Genomic DNA, 22,995 nt, shown 5'->3' on the forward strand with positions numbered 1-22,995 from the left:
GGAGCCGGACTGACGGATGTCGACGGCAGCCTGAAGAGCAACCAGTCAAGAAGGAAGAAGAAAGACATATCCTGGAATGACGGTTTAGTGCCGACAGCGACATCGTCAACACAACCAGGTGACAATCAAGACATTGAGGGCGCTGGTGATTCTGAGAATGTTGTGGGTGACTTCGGATGTCTGCTCATCGACTCATGCCTTGCATGTGACAGGAACGTTGATGCACCAATGCCCAGCGAGAGAGATGATTTGCCTAAGCTGAGTGCAGCAGCGTGTGGAAGCAAGACTGTCAGGTCCATGCCGGTGAAGAGAGGCTTTCTCGGTGATCAACCCGTCCAAGTGTTACGAGACAGCGGATGTTCAACGTCCATCGCAAGAGCTGGTTTGGTTTCGGATGATCAGATGTCTGGAGATGCGAAGACATGCCTGCTGATTGACCAGACTGTCAGGAACTTTCCAATAGCACAGGTATTTGTAGATACTCCTTACTATACGGGTAACTTGGAAGTTTTATGCGTGCAGAATCCTGTATACGATCTCATTTTAGGGAATGGACCAGGTATCCGGAAACCATTCGATCCAGATCGTTCATGGACTTCAGTAAATACCACAACTGAAGTAGGACTTGCAGTAGAGACACGGCGACAGCGGGAGAAGAAGACTTCACCCCTTAAGGCACTCAAGGTTCCAGACCAGAATGAATCGGTTACAGCAAATGAGTTTCGGCGGGTTCAGGAAAATGACCCCTCAACAGTATCCGTGGGAAGGTCGAGAGACAGGAAGTGTCGGTGAGTCGTAGTGGTAACAAAACGAAGTTCATAATGAAGGATCATTTGTTATATCGTGAATTCCAGGTTCGCAATGGCAGACAGGAAGATGCGACTCATCAGCTCATCGTCCCGAAGAAGTTCAGGAGACAAGTATTGCAACTAGCTAACGAGTCTATAATTGGAGGGCACTTATGTTCAAAGAAGACGGCAGAGAAAGTGATGGCAAATTTCTTCTGGCTGGGACTTCACTCAGACGCCAAGCGGTACTGTCGATCATGTGATGTTTGCCAAAGATCGCTACCCAAGGGCAGAGTCACTAAAGTCCCACTAGGAACCACTCCGTTGATCGATGAGCCATTCATAAGAGTTGCAGTCGATATTGTGGGACCCATCGCACCAATGACAGGGTAACAGGTATATCCTTACTTTGATTGATTATGCCACACGCTACCCAGAGGCTATTCCCCTTCGTCATATTGATACTACAACTATAGCCGAGGCTTTGCTGAGTATATTTTCAAGGGTTGGATTGCCACGAGAGATGCTGACAGATAGAGGTGCACAGTTCACCTCTGACCTCATGCGAGAGGTAAGTCGTTTGTTGTCTATAAATCACTTTACGACTACCCCGTACCACCCGGCCTGCAACGGTCTAGTGGAAAGGTTCAACGGGACTCTTAAGCCGATGCTTAAGAAGATGTGTGAAGAGAGGCCGGTTGACTGGGATAGATATGTCGATGCATTGCTTTTCGCTTACAGGGAGACTCCTCATGACAGTACTGGATTTGCACCATTTGAGCTGTTGTACGGTCGGGTTGTTCGAGGACCACTGATGGTGATTAAGGAGCTCTGGACCAACAACCATGCAGAACCGGAGACCAAGTCGACATACCAATATGTCATCGATCTGAAGGACAAGCTACAACAGACATGTGAGCTCGCCCGTGCGGAACTGCAACGATCCCATGACAAGTATCGCATCCAGTACAACCGAAAGGCAAGGAACAGGACGTTCAAGGTGGGTGACGAAGTGTTGTTGTTACTACCTACTGATCGAAATAAATTGCTAATGCATTGGAAAGGTCCTTTTCGTGTTGTTGATGTTGTAGGAAAGTTGGACTACCGTGTCGACACTGGGAAGACGGTAACAACATTCCACGCCAATCTCTTGAAGAAGTATCATCGACGGGACCGAAACCAAATGCCAGAAGCAGATCAACACACAGCGCTGGATGTGGCAGCGACTTCTGTGATAGAAGATGTCGAAATGGTGGATGATGTCATGGTATCAAGGGAGAATCCCCTGCGACTACCCAATCTTCAACAGACTCAAACCGTCGACGACGTCGCCATGGGGGACACGCTCCCTGAACAGTCAGAAGAAGCAACTGCTACACCTGCTCAGGAGTTATAGCGACGTGTTCACCGATGTGCCAGCGGTAACTAAGGTAGGCTTTCATGATATCAAGCTTACAGATGACACGCCTATTCGAAGTAGACCATATCCTTTACCCCACGCACTTCGACAAGTAGTAATGGACAAGATTAAGGAAATGTTGGAGTATGACGTCATCGAGCCGTCATCATCGCCCTACGCCTCCCCTATCGTCCTTGTAAAGAAGAAGGATGGAAGTAATCGGTTCTGCTGTGATTTTCGTAAGTTGAACTTGATTACTGTTCCTGATGCTGAGCCAATACCAGATCAGGAAGAGATTTTCCGAAGTTGGCGAATGATAAGTACTTCACGAAGATCGACCTTACAAAGGGATACTGGCAAGTGCCATTGACCGAGGAGGCAAAACCCTTAGCGTTCGTAACGCCGGATGGATTGTACCAGTTCAAGACAATGCCGTTTGGACTGATAAATGCACCTGCATCCTTCAGTCGTGTGATGCGGACAGCCTTACGAGGTGTGAAGAACGTCGACAACTTCATTCACGACATCCTCATTCATACAGAATCTTGGAAGGAGCATTTGGAGATACTGGAAGAAGTGCTGAAACGCCTAAGTATTGCCAACTTGAAGGCAAAGCCCAGCAAATGCTTCGGAGGATTCGAGAAGATCGAATTTCTTGGCCATGAAGTGGTGAAAGGATGTCTCAAGCCCAATACAGACAAGATTGACTCAATACTATAGAGGCGAAGAGACCAGAGACGAAGAAGCAACTGCGGTCATTTTTGGGACTCGCAGGATACTACAGAAGATTCGTGCCGAACTTTGCTGCTATTGCTGTTCCGCTGACGGAGCTGACGAAGAAAGGAAAACCGAATCATATCGAGTGGGAAGACCAATACGAGCAAGCTTTTCGGACTCTGAAGGCTAAACTTGGTAACGCTCCAATCCTCCACCGTCCTGATGTCAATCGTGAGTTCATTCTCCGCACCGATGCATCAGATACGGGATTGGGTGCTGTCCTACTGCAGGAAACTGATGGTGAGAAGTTTCCAGTAGCATTCGCTAGTAGGAAATTACTACCCCGCGAACGGAACTACTCGACTATCGAAAGAGAATGTTTGGCCGTAGTGTGGGCGGTTCAAAAGTTTGAACCGTATTTGTATGGACGGAAGTTCATCCTGGAAGTCGACCACAAGCCCTTGCTAGCTATGAAGACAGGTAAGATGGCCAATAGTAGAGTGCTACGCTGGTCACTCATACTCCAACCGTATCAATATCACGTCGAAGCCATAAAAGATAAGGAAATGTCGGGGCTGACTTCATGAGCAGGAGTAACTTCATGGAAGAAGGTAAAGTCAATATCACATAAAAAAATAAAAATACTGATCCCATAATGCATGTGTAATAGTTAATTCGAGAAAATCACTCGATTAAAATACTAACAACACAGATTATTAAAAAAAAAATTAAATTTAGCAATTAATGTTTTTTTTTCATATCAGGTAATTTTGATATAAAGTAAAGATGAATTATTTTGTTTCACGAACAAAATCCTTGACCATTTTTTTTAATAAATAAAAATCATCTAAGAAGGGGGTGAGTTGTCACAAGAAAGTGCTAAGATTACTATTTAATATTGATAGTTGACAGATTTAACGTATTCGTAAATAAAACAACTAATATTTATACCTTTCAAACCTGTGAGTTTGCTCAGTTTTCCACCACCCTCTGACCTATGCGTGATGCTTTGTTTATATCGCATGATTTCGTTTTTTGAAGCTTCGCATTGGCTATTGGTTTCGGCAATTATCGTTTCTAATTTACATACCGCCGAAAACCGCGCCCAACCTTAGGCATACCGACACTGCACCATTGATTTTGCTACACGAAGGACGTGTTTGTTTTGAGTTCTGCAGTCAACTCGTTATGGCAGGCGTTTTATTTGCAACTGGTTGTTTGTGTGTGAGGAGAAAATAAGGAAAGGCGAGAAGTGGAACTATGTTATTCTGATTTTCAGGTTTCGTCAAAAATTGCAGAGAATGGCAATTTTCCAGAGGTCAGGCCTCTCGATCTCCCTCCATGGTTGCTTTAGCTGCCCTGCACTGTAATTTGATATTAAGGATTCGGGATAACCCCCTCTTCCCCCATCTCTTCCGGAGTTTTAACTTTGAACGAAGTTCTACGAGAATGTACACCCCTGTTTCGAAAGCTTCAGTAACCTTCCGAGCCGTAAACGCCCTCTACAGTTGAAGCTTGATCGACGTTTCTACCGCAACGATCGTCCAACGCAAGAAGGACTTTGATGCCGCAAGCGATTGTTCCACGCAAGGATTCTATGAGTCAGATGTTTTCCCTCAGAGAACTTTCGCGAACATAAATAGGGAAGTTCCCTTTAATTAATTATATTAATCTGTCCCATTTATTCAATGTTATGCTTTTTCAGATGAAACTGTTTATATCTACACATTGCTATTTAAAGTGATGTATTCAACTCTCGAAGATCATGTAACAAAGAGTTTAATCCAATAATAAATATTTGAATTCTTTTATATAACATTATTACTTGGCTGAACAGAATATTTTGTTTATGTCCCGTACAAGTATTTGTAAGGCCTAAATTTCCGCGACAGAAAGGTCATTTGACCAAAATTGCCCATGAAGTAACAACGAACTGGTCTGTTGAGAGTGAATTTTTTATTCTGGAGTGCTCCCCAGGGAGTGAGTAAATTGCATATAAACAGAGTGGGTAGCTAAGTCTAAATCCAAATGCATTAAGGGCTTTACGCCTTCTTCTGTAAACATAGCATATACAATGTACATATTTATATTCTTCATGACAAACTGATACTTGTATGAATATATGTTTAAAAAATGTAAAAATTTGTGAAATGGAAGACAATACATATTTGTTTAAGTAGAATTGAATAAAATTGAAATGTTATCATATTCCTTTACACACTTCAAACAACACTTAATTGCAATGGAGATAATCAAACAGGCACAATGCTGTAAATATCATATTCGCTTGTAAAAAGGTTCAAAAGTTTACTTTGCAAGTAAAACAATGATATAATTAAAATGTAGAATCATCGAATATTTACAGTCTTTTCCATTTAATACTATTCATGGAGAGAATTTCAGAAGTTCTTCATTGATAAAAAATAGAAGATTGCGGTGAAAGTTATTTCACATTATGGTCATAATGAGTACAAACGATTTAAATATCGTAGGGACTGGAATAAACAAAATAATATGTGACGTCATAGTTTCTATTTTTTATACGGCATCCACATTTTTTTTGTAAATAGCGCAATAATAATCACCAAATAATTCACGACAGGCCCATTGTCATTTTGTACAGTAATTCTACAAACACAGCTGAGCACTTTGTTGAGTTCATTTCCCTTCAATACCAGCTGAAAAACCCAAATACACAATGATATATTTATACACTATACACACAGAAAATATAGAATTACATCAAGATATGCGAAATTATATACTGATATCTAGCCCTTATAAGAAATAATTCATACAGTTTATTTCCATTTGATACCAGCTGAAAAACCCAAATACACAATGATATATTTATACACTGTACACAGGAAAAAATATAGAATTACATCAAGATATGCGAAATTATATACTGATATCTAGCCCTTATAAAAAATAATTCATACAGTTCATTTCCATTTGATACCAGCTGAAAAACCCAAATACACAATGATGTATTTATTTACTATACACACATAAAATATATAATTACATCAAGACATGCGAAATTAGAGACTGGTATCTAGCCCTTATAAGAAATAATTCATCTAAAACAAGGTATACTATGTATGATTGTGCCAATTTGATGTAATTTCCATTTCAAAATAAAAGAAGAAAAAAAAGTGGGTGAGGTCGCACGTTGAGGGGAACCCTAACTTTCGCCTAGCTCCCCCCCCCCTCCCCACCATTTAGACAAAGTAGTACTGATCAGATGAGGTACTGATTACACCAAATGGTTATTCGAACAACTGATATTAGACCGAATGATATTAGACCAACTGGCTTTAGACCAAGTGGTAAAAAATCGACCCGGACGATAGCCTCTTTGAAATGGCACAATGCTGAAAATATCATACTCGTTCATTGAAAGTTAAAAAGTTTAATTAGGAAGTAAAACAATTATATAATCAAAATGTAAAATAATCCAATATTTACAGTCTTTTCCATTTGATACAATTCATGGAGAGAATTTTAGAGGTTCTTCTTCAATGATAAAAAATAATAGGCTACGATGAAAGTTATTTCACGTGGTCATAGTGAGTACAACCCATTTGAACATCGTAGGGATAAACAAAATAATATGTGACATCATAGTTTTTTTATACGGCATCCACATTTTTTGTAAATAGCGCAACAATAATCATCCAATAGTTCACGACAGGCCCATTGTCATTTTGTACAGTAATTGTATAAACACAGCTGAGCACTTTGTTGAGTTCATTTCCCTTCAATACCAGCTGAAAAACCCCAATACACAATGATATATTTATTCACTATACACACAGAAAATATATAATTACATCAAGATATGCGAAATTAGAGACTGGTATCTAGCTCTTAATAATTCATACAGTTCACTTCCCTTTGATACCAGCTGAAAAACCCCAACACACAATGTTATATTTATACACTATGCACACAGAAAATATAAAATTACATCAAGATATGCGAGATTATATACTTGTATCTAGCCCTTATAAGAAATAATTCATCTAAAACAAGGTATACGATGTATGATTGTGCCAATTTGATGTAATTTCCATTATAAAATAAAGGAAGAAAAATAGGTGGCTTTTCAACTGCTTAAACCTTTGCAGATGAATTTGTATTAGACGAGGGCTTTAAAAAGATCATTTATTGCCAAAACAAAAATGACATTAAATGATAAGTTAAATCATCCACACAGTGCCCATATCAACCCAGGAGCTCAACAGTCACCCGACAGGAAGCGAACGTCATTGTACAACATTATGTGCGCCTCACTGGCGACTGGCTGGAATACTCCCTTGGGAATGGAAAATGCGCAAACATTGTGGCAAGGAATGACTGAGTCCGTTGACATGGAAATCTAGATATGTAAACCCTCCGAAATGTCTTAAGCGCATTATAGATAACCAGATTATTTCATTCGTGAATTGTTTATCTAGACCGAAGAGATTTATCTGTGTCGGATTACAAACCATACTATTCAAAGTTTATCAGTTATTCTGAAACCGTCGACAGGACCTCATCAAAAGTCTCGGTTAGATCCTTAGCCGAAGGGCGTTTCTTTGGATCTCGGGCGAAGCAGCTCATGAGGGCGTCCCGGATCATTTGGTTGTCGAGTCTGGAGACGGTGTCGGGTACGAAATCGTTTCCACACAATCGAATGATGGTTTGCTTTTCTGATAGTTCTTTACCTTTACCGTCCTCCCACACATGATGCCCTGTGAACAGCTCTAGGAACAAGCAGGCCAGAGACCAGATATCTCCTTCGGGTGTGGCTTTGTAATCCTCCTCACAAGACTCCGGCGGGCACCACTTGTTAACCCCTCCTCGCACACCAGAAGTGAGATCTGTTATGGCTGAATGGGTGAGTCCGTGGGCCAATCCTAGATCACAAAGGAATGGTTCGTTGTCTTTCTCCCGAATCTAATTTTGGGGGAGAAAACACAAGAAAAAAAATGTTGGATTGCTCCGCTGGGAATGGAGAACGTACAGTAATTGCGTGCTGGTAACTCAACTTTGAAGAACGGGGTACATATGTGCAAACTGAAGCATTTAGCGATATTGCCACTTTTTATTGAGCAATATGAAAGCGGAATACTCTTTTCATTATTAATAAAATCATCAACTGTTTCTTGTTTAAGATAATTTCCTACTCAGATTCCCTCAGTCGAAATTACGAAGTATATGAGAAATAAAATAACGCATGAAATGTATATTCTTTTACAGTCGGGATATTTTTTAAGATGCTTTTTTGTCGAAGATAGGTATATCCTCCTTAGCAGACACATATACTAAAAGACTCATCAAGTTTAGGTTCGTAAATGATAATTTAAACGTTTTGTTCTGTGACTGAGAACACATGATTTTCAAGAAGATAAAAATAGATGCTCTATAATATTGTATATTATCGAACTACATCCTACCAATACATTATCAGACTTAATGTCCGAATGGGTGAATTTCTTGGAGTGGATGTGTGAGATTGCATCAGACACCTTACGGGCAACGGTCAGTTTCCCATGAAACGAATCCTGCAATAAACAAAAAAAATGCTGCAATGTTATCTTATTCTAAAAATGCATTGGTAAGTTTGGCACTGATTAGGGAAAAAATAAATAGTAATATATACATTAGCCATGTAAGCAGACGATACAGAAATCTGTTATGACGATACTAACGTAATATGAAATACACTTGTGTTTGAGCACAATCAAAGGAAGGGCGTAACGGGGGTCGGTGGCCGGGGGGGGGGGGCAAAAATTTCCTGGTCATATCATGGTCTGAACAGAATTTTTTTAATGATTGTTCCTGACCAATAGGACAAAGCTCAATACGTGATAAGTACAAAAATAGGGGGCACAGCAAGGCGCGCACGGGAAAAAGGCTACTTAATATAAGTCTCAAGCAAACGAAGCGAGCGAGAACAAAATCACCCTTTCATTTTAATCTAACTTTGAGATTGATTTTGAAATGGTATTCAAAAAATAACATATCTTACATCTTCCTTTCTTTCATCTTTCCTTTTTTTCTGCGGATCAGGTCCGAAGCAGTGGCAGCACCAGGATTTTTAACCTAGGGGGAGGCAAAGGAACATGGGGTGGGGCACACGATTGTTTTTGCCGAGAGGCATGAGCTATTTTTTTTTTCAATGTAGGCCCCAACAGGGGTTCTCAAACTTTTTCTTTGAAGGGCCAGATGAGACTCGAAATAAACCTGAAAGGGCCAGGGCGAAGCGGATACTTAGAAGAAAGAAAATGTGCGCGAAGCGCGATCAAAGATCCTTGCGGCCGGGGTCCTAGATTTTTTCTGGTGCAATCTGGCCCTTATTGTGGGAGAATTCAATCAGAAAAAATATTACAGTTTCATAATGAAACACAGGCAAAATTAGAAAAGATTTCAAAAGACAGCGAGTCAATATATTATAGACAACAAAATTGTTGCACTTTGTTCAAATGAATGTAGATTGCACTTATTTCAGTTTTAACACATACCTGGAATATATAATATATAAAAATATGAACAGGATAGCAATCTAAAGATTTGATGCGAAGCGCGAGATGAAATTTTGTATTTTCCAACCTAAATACTGGACAATCGGAACACTTTTTCAAATCATGAACAGGATAGGAATTTTACTAAGCAATATTAGATTCGAACGCGAAGTGAGTGCTGAAGATATGGTATTATTAGCATATTTTGAAATTAAGGACAGGGTAGCTATGTAACTAAATTTCAATTAATGCCCGGAGCGCGAAGTGTATCCTAATTGTTTTGTTTTAATTTTCCGACCAAGATGGTATTTGAATCAACCATATTACCGATCATGCTGATGCGAACGCGAAATGATTTTTTTATTCAGATCTAAAAACTGGATCTTCCAAATACTTTTGAAATGAAGAAGCAGTTTATCTCAAAAAGCAATGCGAGCGCAAAGCGCGATCTATTTTTTTAAGATTTAAACCTACAAATTATGAAAAAAGATGGATGGTTTCCTAAATAAATGATTTGATTTCATATATTTCGATCTAAAAAGTGAAAAGAAAAATTAATCACGTTTTGAAATAAAGAGATGCCTGTGTATTAATGCAAAGCGCGAGAGACCTGAAAGTTTTCGTTTTTTTCAATTATTTCCCTCCCCTTCATCATTTAATTTTCTTCTTATATTTCTCCTCACCTTCCTATTTTGCGCGGCCAATAGGGGCAGGCAGCTGCTTCGCCCCCTTGATATGATGACCCCTCCTGCGGCAGGAATATTGTGTAAAATTGGCATATAAAATTCTCGTTAATAGAGTATTCAAAAACAAATTTTGGGGGATTAAACAGTTAAAATCCACTGCGAAGGATAAATCATAACTCATGAAAACTATTATTTTTACTGAGTACGCGAACAATGATATATTCTATTCCAAGTAGTTTGGAATAAAGCGAAAATGAATTGGTTTAACAAAGATGTGTTTTTACGGTGTGTGGTACATTCTCGTCTACCATCTATGTACTAAATTTACTTGTAAGTATCCAGAAGCGATTTTCATTTTTCGTCATTTTGATTAATTATGAAATTGTCAATGGCCATCGAGGTCATCAATGTCATCCCTCTTGGAATATAGGGCTAGATGCGAGTTCGAGAATGGTCGGACCGGTATGCCTTTTCTTTTCCTATCCAAGTTCTTAACAACTATCTGTTTATATATATTTCGAAATTCGAGGTTACATGTGTATGATTTCTTTTTCGAATTTTGCATTTTTTCCATAATAATAAAAGACCACAAATATTAGGGGGGACATTTGATATTATGTCCCCCCCCCCTTTCTAAAATGGTAGGGGGACGCGTCCCCCTGGGATTTCCGCCCATTGTTTTAGCGGGCCTTAACGATACATCTGATGAAGAATTCATTCTAATGCCTCTAAATTACTGTAAATCCAGTAATGCTTACAAATTAAGAGTTGGACAGTTGTCCTACACTAGATATTTAGAACTATTGAGAGATGCTTTTGCATCAGTAGGGTTGAATTCAAACAATTTTGGCATAGTCTCCAAAGTGGTGAAGCTACAGCAGCAGCAAATGTTGTGTTCCTGATATGTTTTTAAAGAAACATGCTACACTGTAAGATACTGCGGTGTTAAAACTGGCACCAGTTGGTATTAATAGAGGACCACACCCTGAGGTGTTAAACTGACACCCTAGAGATTAAACATAACACCAAAGAGTGTAAATGTACCAACAAAAAGTGTTGTAATAACACCTATAGGTGTAAAACTAACACCACCAATTTAACACCGGTGCAAAATAACTGGTGTGGTCCTCTATGTACACCGGTTAACACCACAGTCTTCGCTGTGTAGGTGGAGGTCGGAAATTGCCAAGGACTAATATAAGGACAATTTGATGGATCGTCTGTCAGTTTCTATGAATTTAGGACTTTAGAATTAATGTTTACCAGGACAACCAGGTCTTTACCCTCAGTAAACTTTGTTAAAAATTGATTGCAGGTGTTCACGTAAAGTTTTTGAACAAGAAATGTATTATTGTCATTATACATTAATTGCGTTCTTTTATCTTTTTCTTTCTTGTTTACCCGTTCTTTGATTGACTGAGAGGGGAAGCTATGTTTAGCTTTTCTTGCTGTCAAAGGTTGTTGCTTCAATTGAAACATGTATTTTTTTGTAAATAAATTTACATTCATTTACAGGTGAACTGGTTATGCTTAAGGATAGTGAGGCGTGACTGAAAATAATTTATTCACGATTGAGAGTTGAATTTGGCAATAAATATATTTTCTTTCTTAGCAGAACTATCCGATTTGCATAATGATGCTTGCGAGAGGAGCGTCTGATTTTTAACTCTGTCGGAATTCACTGATCGAGTTCGACACAACACAGTACGAACGCCTTATTCGGGATGGATATTCGATGAATTGATGACAGAGAGAGCAAAGAGGATTAAGATGGAGGAGATCTATTGAATTCTTCGAGGCCGGTCTGAACCCAGAGGGATTCTTTAAACTGAGAACGTACATTCGTGAGTACTGTCAGTGCTTTCTTGCCGTCGAAGCATGCTGCTTCCCTCGAAACAGGTATGTTTATTTTGGTAAATTATATAAATGTTTCCATTTACAGGTAAATTGGTTGACTGTGCTAAGGATATTGAAGCGTGATCATTAGCGTACATGGCGTACTTACAGGGAGAGGGCCCGGGGCAGACTGCTTGGCGGACGAATTTGCCCCCCCCCCCTTCGGAAAATCCTAGGTACGCTACTGAGCGTGATTGAAAATAATTTATTCAAGATTGAGAGTCGAATTAGGGAATAATTGCGTTTGAACTTTTCAAGAAACGGGCCCCTGTTCAGATTGGCTGGGCTTACCAGATTTTTCCGCTTTTTTCCGAATATAGCGTCCTTTAGCGTGGAGCCTTCGATGAGCTCAAGAATAAGATCGAAGCATAAGTATTCGGTTCGTATTCCTTGTTTAAACTTCGAGTAAGCATGCAGCTTAACAATGTTGGGATGATCGACCAGTCTGCAAAGAAATTAAAAAGCAAATCAGATTAAAAACGCACGAGACGCGACTGTTAAGTAACTGCTAATCATAAGGCCATTCCTATCAAAATACCTTAAAACCATCCCCGTTGCATTGTCTTTTTAGAAATAAACATGGGTAAAAAAATAATGTAAATTCAAAGTACATAATCAAAATGTATCAATGAAGGTCTTGCATTAATTAATATATTCGGTTTTGTAACGGATTTGCTGGGGAAAAGAAAACAGAATGGCTGAGAGCCTGTGTTTAAAGAAATTCACAGCCTACGAATAATATGATTCGAACCGACAAAATAAGACAAACAAAACACTGAAAATTTGATTTAAAGAAAGATTTTGCATTATTCCGATGAAACATTTCTAGGCTTATCTCCATGAATATTCAATGAGCAAATTGATGTCATATCTCCACTTGTTCTTTCGTATTTTATGATATGAAATTAGGTTTATTCATTCTTTTTCCTCCAAAAACTTAAAAACTTGGATTGACAACCGATATTCATGACGACGTGCAACGGTGCATATAACTGTTTTCACAACTAAACTTAAAATTTTAATAGCTTCATTATTTGTGATCAGATTTTGGTAAAATTTTCAGCATTCTGCTCTGTGAATCCCACTTTATTTATTTAGATATAAATATTTTCAGCCCCTTTAAATAAGACAAACTTACGCATTCATCTTGATCTCCTTTACAAGATCCGATTCGATGCTATCTTCAACACATTTTACCCTTTTCACGGCCACCTTAAGCTTACTGCCATCCCAACGTCCCTCGTACACTTCCCCGTATCCTCCAGAAGAAATCTGGTCTGAGGTAAATACTTTGTATTTGGATCCATCAATTTCTTTGATTTCTGAAAAAGGTGATTTAGAAATTTACAAAAATGTTGTAAGATAATATTCCATACACAAGGAAAAATATAACATATGGGGGTGTTGCGTCTCGCCAAATGTGGTCAATTAATATCAGTCTCTGTTGTCCTACAAGCATGACAAGAGAATTGTATCCACAGCTCATCGTTAATGTAAATCAATAATTTTCATGCGATATTACTCCATTTCCTTATCCTCTTTCCACCGTCCTCCGACCAGGGCTAAATCGATTTCATAGACACATGTTAAAAGTACTCGAAATCTAAATTACGTAGGCTTACTTGCACTCACATGTACGATATGTGTAAGATCTGATGAACCGCGATTGAGACCAAAATCGAGCTATAGCACCGGGACGCCGTTCGAAGTCCCCGCGTCTGCATACTAGACACACGCACGATTTTTTTTAAATATATATATATATATATATATATATATATATATATATATATATATATATATATATATATATATATATATGTATATTATATATATATATATATATATACAGTGCGTATCAAAAAAAAGTTTACACTTTGAAAAAGCTCTGGGAATTAAAAAATATACAACATGTGGGTAATTTTTTGATATATAATCTTGGGTTAGGGTCTCATCTATCACATGAAAGTAAAAGTTTTGACAGAATGTTACACTTGAGTGAGCACTGTCCATTTTTGTAAAGCTCGCAGAAATCTGTTTGCGCAGAAATGCTCGTTTTCACGCTGTGTCAAGGGGAAAGGGCGAAATCACACTTACCCTGCGAAACATTTCTCATACATTTCTCTTGCACTTTCAGTCAATTGAAATAAAACGGATACATTTAACAATTTTGTAACAACTGTCCACCTAAATTGAAATTTCAACACTTAGTAAGCACAACCTTTACCATTTTTGTGCCAGCTGGATCTGAGGACATAAGTGAATCTGAAAAAAAGTTAAAATCAGACATCTCTAGCATTTTTTCACTAAGTTTTTATCATTTAAAGTAGGTTTACATTTCATTTTTCATTTAATACTTGTTTTTCCACAGTTTTCCCAAGCTTGAAAATGATTAACACAATGAAAATCAAGCTTAAAGTGATTGGTTAACATTGGTTTGACTTTTAAAAAATCTGAGCTAGAAGGTCACACTTGTCTCCTGTGTCTGTGATATGTTCCAAAAATGAAGCCCAGAAAAAATTGCGTTCGAAAATGATTATTTAGTGCTTCAAAAATTGAAATATAAAGTGACCGGAAACACCATCTTAATTTCATCCCATACACTTATGTGTACTATTTAGGTGTCTATAAGACGCCTATTTACAAAATCGGGGTTTGCCCCTTAGTTTTAGCTTTTCATTCTCAATAATGGTTGTTTTCAGGGTTTATTAGTTCTAATACATGCACTTGTACACATGTTTCATCTTGGTTTGAGATTTTTTTAAATCGTCTGCTCACAAAGTTAAATAATACCTTTAAGTTATTTCATGTAATTCACAGCTCAGTGTAAAGCAATATCGTTACCATGGCCTCGGTGTGTGGGGGAGTTGGGTGGGGCGCAATGCATTCTTCGGAGGGTTTTGGGAAAGGAAACTAGTTTAAAAAGGTTAAAGAGATCTTCAAATCAATCATACTAGCTAAATTCCACGTGTTCTTCATGATTAAGGTCTACTTTTATTTGCATAACTATTTCAAAGTTCTGCGCAAATCATTTTTCACCAGCTTTTCAAAATTAAGTGGTGCTCACTCAAGCGGAAATATTTTTCGACAGTTATATCGTCATTTGATTAAATGGATCTGTACCAATGTTAAAATGTGGAAAAATCTTCAGAATATTCTAAATGTATAATTTTACAGGATGTTTTCTAAGTGTAAACTTTTTTTTGATACGCACTGTATATATATATTGTATACACAACAAAAAAAGTTAGTCCCCCCTAAATCAAATTGCTGTAACTTTTGAACCGAATTATTTTGAGATATGATATTTCATGGGTGGTTTCCTATACTCATTAAGCAACTCCTGGGGAAAATGAGATTGATTCGTTGAGTCATGCATGAGTAATTAAAGATTGAATTGAAAATGACCATTTTTGAAAGTCACAAAGAGTCGTTTTTCAGATTGTGCAAATACAAAGTTGGGTAAAAATTGTTTTTTAGGTGAATGTTATGGTGTTATGCTGTTTTACTATCCATCGTGACCACTTCAGACAAAATTTTGATATCGTATGTTCATGGTTGAGTGAGCACGATGTATTGCAGGGGCCGCGGAAGCGGGGGGGGGGGGGGGGGGGCTGGGGGCTTCAGCCCTCCACTTTTTTCCATAACCAAGTACAAACATGTAATACGATTGTGATTTTTGGCATGGTCAGCCCCACCCCCCCCCCCCCACTTTGAAAACTGCTCTGCGGCCCCTGCATTGTGACGTAACATCATAGCGTTTTTTGGTAGTATCTTCTACAACTTGTTAGATCATGTTAAAATTTGAAAATGTTGATGGCTCCCCCGATTATAGGCCCCTCCCCCATTTAAAATTCTGGATCCACCACTGATCTGTCCATACATTCAACTGACCCTGAGAAATTGTTAGGAAAATAATACATTTATCAAGTATAAAAAGTATTCATTCCTAAGTTTTCGAATGTGCTCGCTCAACCATGAAAATGGTTAAAGTTCGGAAAGTGTTTGGTGATAGAAATGATGGATGATAAAAACAACAGCAATTAAAGACACATTTGAAACCAAATTTGCCCCCAATATTCACTTTATTACCCTGTAAAATGAATCTGTGATATTGAAAATACCAATATTCCCACTTTGATGCGTGCTCACTCATCCATAAATAAACAAATCGATTTCACCTTTGCACAGAATTCTGCCCATAGGTTGATAAACATTACTGCCAAACGACACTGCTAAAGACAGCCTTGAAAAAAAGTTATACCATATTGAATAATGGGTTACGTATGCTTGAACATATGCACCCATATAAATCTACAAAAGTCTATGAGAGAGGAAGTCAAAATTTTAACAAATATGAAATGAGGGTTTGTTTCATGGACGGTTTTTGTCACTTCTGCCAACAGTTATTTCATGAAACTTCGAACATAGCTTCAGCGTAACACTACCCAAAAGGTGCGCACACCAAAATAACCATTCGATACGGCACAGAGTGGGGCCAAGGCCTTGAACTTTCTTCTCATTTGCATAATTTTCGAATATTGTGTGCTCACTGATGCATTAAACATCGGGATTTTCAAAATCAAATCAAATGAACTGTGCAAGGAGTTTTGTGACAGATATCCATATTTACAAATTGCGTTTTTTTCAATAACGTAAAAAAAAACTAATCACATTCCACATGTTCATTCAAGCGTAAATGTTTAATTTGACACCTTTGAACTATTTAAGCATGTTAATTGGTCATGAACATAACGAAAAAGTTGAGAAAAGATCATTTTCAGTTACCAAAATGAAGCAATACTTGCCTACGATATTTGAAAATCGCATTTTTTGTTTCCAATAAATGTTCATTGAACCGTGAAACGATGAATATTGTTCCCCAAAATAACTGTCATCATATTCTAGCATTTTTATTGATAGAAATGCGTAAAAATCCAGTTATAGCAAATTTGGACTTGAGTTTATTCAACCGTGAAATTTAGCTTAAAAAGTTGTATCGTCTTTTAGAAAGTACCTTTTACAAGCCTTCTGACCATTTTTCATGATGAGAATGTAAAATTAGTTCCAATAAAATGGAATCAAAGTCATGATATTTTGCTTGTGACTTTTGAAAAGTGACATTTTTGCCTTCTGACGGTGCTCACTGAAGCATGACGTAAGATACGTCCACAACATTTACTCAGAGGGTAGCTTATAAAATTACCTACACGCTCATGTAAAAATATATCAAAATCTCGCATTGGTTCGGAAATTCTTGATGCTTGTTTAGGGGGGACTTACTTTTTTTGTTGTGTATATATACAGTGTGTCCCAGAAAAAACGAAACCGATATTTAGCGATCATTTATCATTACTTAATCATAAATAAAATAGACAAATGACCTACCAATTTAAAGCTTAGAATCTCTTCTTTTATCTGATATTACTTACATTATTTCTCATTCACGCATGAGTGAGCAAATACAATTTGAAGAAAGGATATCAAAAACTCATTTGGCGGGGGGTATCTGGGTTTCAAAAAGAAAACCACATTTTTGAAAAGTTCAATATCTGCTCTTTAATTTGGTACCTAAATTACAGAAAATGGTCAAGAAATAAAAAAGTTCTGGTCATTTGAAATAAGGCTTGTATTTCCATAATTTCATGAGATAAACGTGTTTTCACCGGTTTCCCACAGAAGCTTTCGCATGGTGAACAAAAGATTCAATGCATGGCTGATCGTCAACAAAACGGAGTGTCGAGTGAGTTTGAAAGCCAGCCTGGAGAACCTCTTCATTTTATGAAATTATTGAAATTCAAGCCTTATTTCAAATGACCAGAACTTTTTTATTTCTTGACCATTTTCTGTAATTTAGGTACCAAATTAAAGAGCAGATATTGAACTTTTCAGAAATGTGGTTTTCTTTTTGAAACCCAGATACTCCCCGCCAAATGAGTTTTTGATATCCTTTCTTCAAATTGTTTTTGCTCACTCATGCGTGAATAAGAAATAAGCTAAGTAATATCAGATGAAAGAGGAGATTCTAAGCTTTAAATTGGTAGGTCATTTGTCTATTTTATTTATGATTAAGTAATGATAAATGATCGCTAAATCTCGGTTTCGTTTATTCTGGGACGCACTGTATATATATATAGAGAGAGAGGGAGAGAGAACAATGGTAGGCATCAAAGACAGATTTTCGACACTATACCAATTATAATTTCCTTTGTCGGGTGAAGGTGGGTTAAGAACAATGACAAGCCGCCATGCCTCAGCTGGATCAAAGCTATTGCTTTGATACAGTACACGTATGAGAGAAGAAATATGTGTAAAGCTTTACATGTACAACAGCTTTTTGGCAACTCTTTTTTATTTAAATGTTGTAAAGAAATGGATGAAGAGAACAATGGTAGGCGTAGCTTAAATCAAGGTTCCCCAGAGCTATCTACCCTTTGGAAAAATTGATGATGCCGAAAAAACCGAAAAAATGTCTCTGCCGGGAATCGAACCCGGGCCCCCAGCTTTGAACGCCGGTGCCTTAACCACTAGACCACAGAGACGGGTTAATGGCTAGGACGAACCCAATCCGATTGACCGTCAGGTAGACAGATTTTCAATGACAAGCCGCCATGCCTCAGCTGGATCAAAGCTATTGCTTTGATGCAGTACACGATTGAGAGAAGAAATACATATTTGTAAAGCTTTACATGTACAACAGCTTTTTGGCAACTCTTTTCGTCCTAGGCTCGTCCTAGCCATTAACCCGTCTTTGTGGTCTAGTGGTTAAGGCACCGGCGTTCAAAGCTGGGGGCCCGGGTTCGATTCCCGGCAGAGACATTTTTTCGGCATCACCAATTTTTCCAAAGGGTAGATAGCTCTGGGGAACCTTGATTTAAGCTACGCCTACCATTGTTCTCTTCATCCATTTCTTTACAACATTTAAATAAAAAAGAGTTGCCAAAAAGCTGTTGTACATGTAAAGCTTTACACACACACACACATACACACCCTCACACACACACACACACATATATATATATATAGTTGCTACCAAGATTTATTTCCAGAGCCCCCAACCCCGACTTTGACGATGCACATAGGTATCATGTAATATAATTCGAGTTTGGTATGTGTATGAACACAACAAATGGATTACCCCTTCTTGCTTTAGGCCTAAGACCAGCTCCATCTTCAGATTCTAAATAAAGAGAATGAAGAGGAAAAACAAAGTTTAACACATGTACATGTAATATGATCTACATTATGTATCATTTTTATAAAAATACACAAATCTAAAAATAAACAGGTTTCTATTGAAACAACTAGGTCCAAGCTTGAACTAACTATAAAATATAGAATAAATAATGAGGTTTATGATCATCGCCCACTCTCTCATTTGTATGTTCCTATGCAGTGTGATGACTGTCCTGTGCGGAAACAACATGTCATTTTCTTATAACATCTGATATCGATTACGATGAAATTTCCATCGGCTTCTTTGAACATCTCTATACATTCAAATCTATGCTTTACTGTGATGTTATGAACTTTAAGCTATGCTGTCTACAAAATTAGCTTTATTTTTTTGCGTACATGCATGTGTGTGAGTGTGAAATATGCAAAAATAAATTGGTTAGCCTTTGTCTCCGTTCTAAGCATGTTTTCAGATTTCTAAGCAATTCATTTGATCACGCCGCCCCCTAACATACCTTAAAAATCAAATGAAATACAATAAATGATAAACATTACTATAATGATGAATGAATAGATAAATACATAAATAATGAACAGACTATTATGACTATTTTCACATAATATACATAAATTATAATTAACCGAAGCGCAGAATGCTTGAATATTACGATGATAATGTCTACTGACCTTTTGCAATGGTACGAGTATGTTGGACACTGAAAGACAGAGTCGTCTCAGATTCAGTTGCATCTTCAGGGGGTGAAATGTCGGGAAAAGGATATGCTGTGTCTTCTATGATAACTGGTCCCGTAACTGGTTCTGCTGGCTTGAACTTTGCTGCTAAAGCACAGGGTTTTCCTGCATTGGATGAAATGCACATAGAGACACACGAACTGAACTCTTAATAGATTTAATGATAGACTGAATCACTGATTTTGTTGTTTCAGTCTCAATTTTTTCATAAAAAATCATGCATGCGGTAATACATCCTTTTCAAGTGACCAAAATATTTCATATGCAAATGGGGTGTGATTGGAAGCTGACATTAAAAAAAAGATAGGTGGGTTCCCTGTTATTCTTTTTACCTGTAAAATTACAAATGGACCATAAAATGACACCCTCCCCCTACCCCCGAACTCCCTTTGCTTGACAAGAGGTTGTTTCACAAGATTTATGTATGACTCGCACTTAATATGCCGAGTTGCGAGCGCAAAAAAGGCATGACGGCATTGGTCAGATCATGCCAAGACGACGCTTACTGTACAAGTAAGCATTGCATGTAATATACGCACCGGCATTCAGGTCAGAGGCCTACTTATATCTTTGTGAAACACCCCAGGCCCAAGGGCTCGTTGCAAGATGAGTTGCGCTTAAGTGCAACAAAAAATATAAATCACAAGTAATGAATCACATGTCCTGCATGCACAATCTGAATCAAATAAATGGGGACTTTTCGTGCACTGGATACCCTATGAATTTCAGAATTATCTGAAACAAAAAAATATCTTAGCTAAGGGACATATTCCAAATTGACCGTTCACATTGAAGTAATTACCATATAGCTCATTATATTCATTTATTGATACAAGAAAAAGACTCACTGTCTCTTGCCGTCATTTTCCCCTTGACTTTGATGCTCAATTTCCTAATGCTGGTTTGCGTCAGAGGTGGTTGGAAAGAACCTCCAGCAGGAGATGAATCTTCAATCTGTATTGAAACAGGGGCGGTTTCTTCATATTTGTAGTTGACATTGTTCTTTTTGGGAAGACTGTCTTGTATCCTACGTGGGACGTCCAAAACTTCTATCTTGAATTCGTCAGTTGGCGGTGCACGAGGATCTACAGCGTGTTCTAAGAAGTAGGCAAGAGATCTGGTCAGGATGTCCGATGGGGACAGGATCTCTAGCCTTTTCACCAATGGATGCAGGACATCATTAAGGCGACCATTACTTCTTGATTCATAGTTCAATGCAAGAATGAACTCGACCATATACTGGTACAGCCCATGATCGGCACGCCAAAGGATTTGTTCCCCTTCGTTTGCATGTAGGCCAACATCTTCTGCGAAGGCCAAGGTAAGCTCAACCATATGGCCTACGATAGTGCTTGCTGCATCGACAGATTCTCCACAAGAAAACTGCATCAAATTTCTGAGAGAAAGTGCCTCCTCCATGGACCTTATCTTCTGGAGACTTGTGTGAAATGATTGTTTATCTTCGTCGTTTCCAAGGAGGAGTTTGGAGAAGTGTTTAGCCGCAAGCCTCTGCTGAAATGGCCCATTAAGGAAGCTATAGATTTTTCCTTCACATGCTACATGAGTCGAAGGAATTATTTCCTCCTGACCAGATTTCACCAAGAGTCCTTTACGAATTCCATCTGTAATTACTTCTGTTTTTACGTCCCCGCAAACGTCAAAGTCGCTTTCACACAAGTGAAATTCTTCTTGCTGACCATCCTTCAAATAGCAATTGAATGCTACGACTGACAAATGCGCCAACGTTTGGTCTTTCGAGAGTGTAGGCCTCGACCCAGTCTCGAAACTCATGTTGCTTCTCAGCGAGCCTGGACTTGAGACTGAATGTTCGATTGGTTCGGTATTCAGAGATGGATCTGCATGCCTCATGATGCAATCGATGAACTTGTCTATTAATGCTGAACTAGTTTTTAGCTCACCAAGTAATGCAGGGTTATCATTCCATTTCAGGAGCTGGCACATTATGCATAGGAGCACTGGTGACGCCACCATGTCACGCAGCAATTCGGTGTCCTCAATATATTCCTTTACCTTTAACCCAAAGTCTTTTCTTATGTCGAACACCTTCCCAATGTAGGTGCCAACTGAGGTTTTACTTATCCCCTCCACTTTCACATGGTCATAATTTCCATACACTTCACGGAAATCCCCGAACCCACCGGATTTCGTGGCAACCAACATGGTTAGATCTGGAAATTCTCGAAGAAGAACCATATCTTCGAGGGAGCTAGTATTTTGCTGACACGACGGCTGAACATTTCTTTTCCATTTTGTGTAGTGGTCAAGGATAACTAATATCCCATCAGGGCATTCTTTGCACATGTTCTCGATATCCTCTGAAGTGAAACGGGAGTAAGCTGGTAAACATTGGTCTTTGATCGCTTGGCCGAGACTCGTTCCAATTTCAACTTTCACCCCATCAATGTAAAAAACAAGGCTGAAATTCTTCAGAGGACCTTTCTTTTGACACCATTGGAATAGCCACATCTTGATTTCGGTTGTTTTTCCAACGCCAGATGGACCAAAGAAAAGAATTCTATTCTTGTTGAAGTGAGTACTCTTAAAGAGGTCTTCGGCCTCTATCTCCGGCATCCGCGGAAGATCTGGGGAGATTTCACTCTTTTTTAGAACTACTGGGACATGAAGATTTTCTACACTATAAATTTTGGTTTCAGTAGAAGGGGGGAGTGTTATTTTTAATGCATTGCTGCATTTCGTGTATTGTTGTTGTAACTGTTCCCGACACATTTCGATTGGTCTAATGCAGATATGAGAAAGAAGAGAAAAAAAGATGGTGCAATGATAATTATGCATTTTTAAAAATTCTTTTTTTAGGTAGTTAGGTACTTGGTTTCATTAATGGTTAATTAACCTTAGCCTTTTCTCAGACTAGAACATGATAAGAATCACGAACGCTAATCGCAGTCACGATTACAAAGCAATCATCATTACAATGATGATTCATGATTCACGTGTGAAAAGGACCTAAGGCCCTTTTTACACGTGAATTCTTCGGACCTTATCACACGTGAATCTTGAATCATCATTGTAAGGATAATTGCTAA

At 38.4% G+C, this 22,995-nt stretch overlaps 1 protein-coding gene across 1 annotated transcript in view; it reads right to left on the reverse strand.

Annotated features, from left to right (window-relative positions):
* Positions 1-6,321: 6,321 nt before the first annotated feature.
* LOC121417768 overlaps positions 6,322-22,995 on the reverse strand; it is a 31,592-nt gene continuing 14,918 nt past the window's right edge. The window contains exons 5-10 of the mRNA XM_041611502.1: positions 20,779-22,688; positions 19,865-20,035; positions 13,140-13,323; positions 12,293-12,446; positions 8,352-8,459; positions 6,322-7,851 (exon numbers count right to left, since the gene is read on the reverse strand). Of these exons, the coding sequence (XP_041467436.1) occupies positions 7,423-7,851; positions 8,352-8,459; positions 12,293-12,446; positions 13,140-13,323; positions 19,865-20,035; positions 20,779-22,688 (2,956 nt within the window). The 3' untranslated portion in view covers positions 6,322-7,422. The remainder of the gene's footprint in view (positions 7,852-8,351; positions 8,460-12,292; positions 12,447-13,139; positions 13,324-19,864; positions 20,036-20,778; positions 22,689-22,995) is intronic.

Source organism: Lytechinus variegatus, chromosome 6 (assembly GCF_018143015.1).
Source record: "Lytechinus variegatus isolate NC3 chromosome 6, Lvar_3.0, whole genome shotgun sequence".
Taxonomy (NCBI): Eukaryota; Metazoa; Echinodermata; class Echinoidea; order Temnopleuroida; family Toxopneustidae; genus Lytechinus; species Lytechinus variegatus.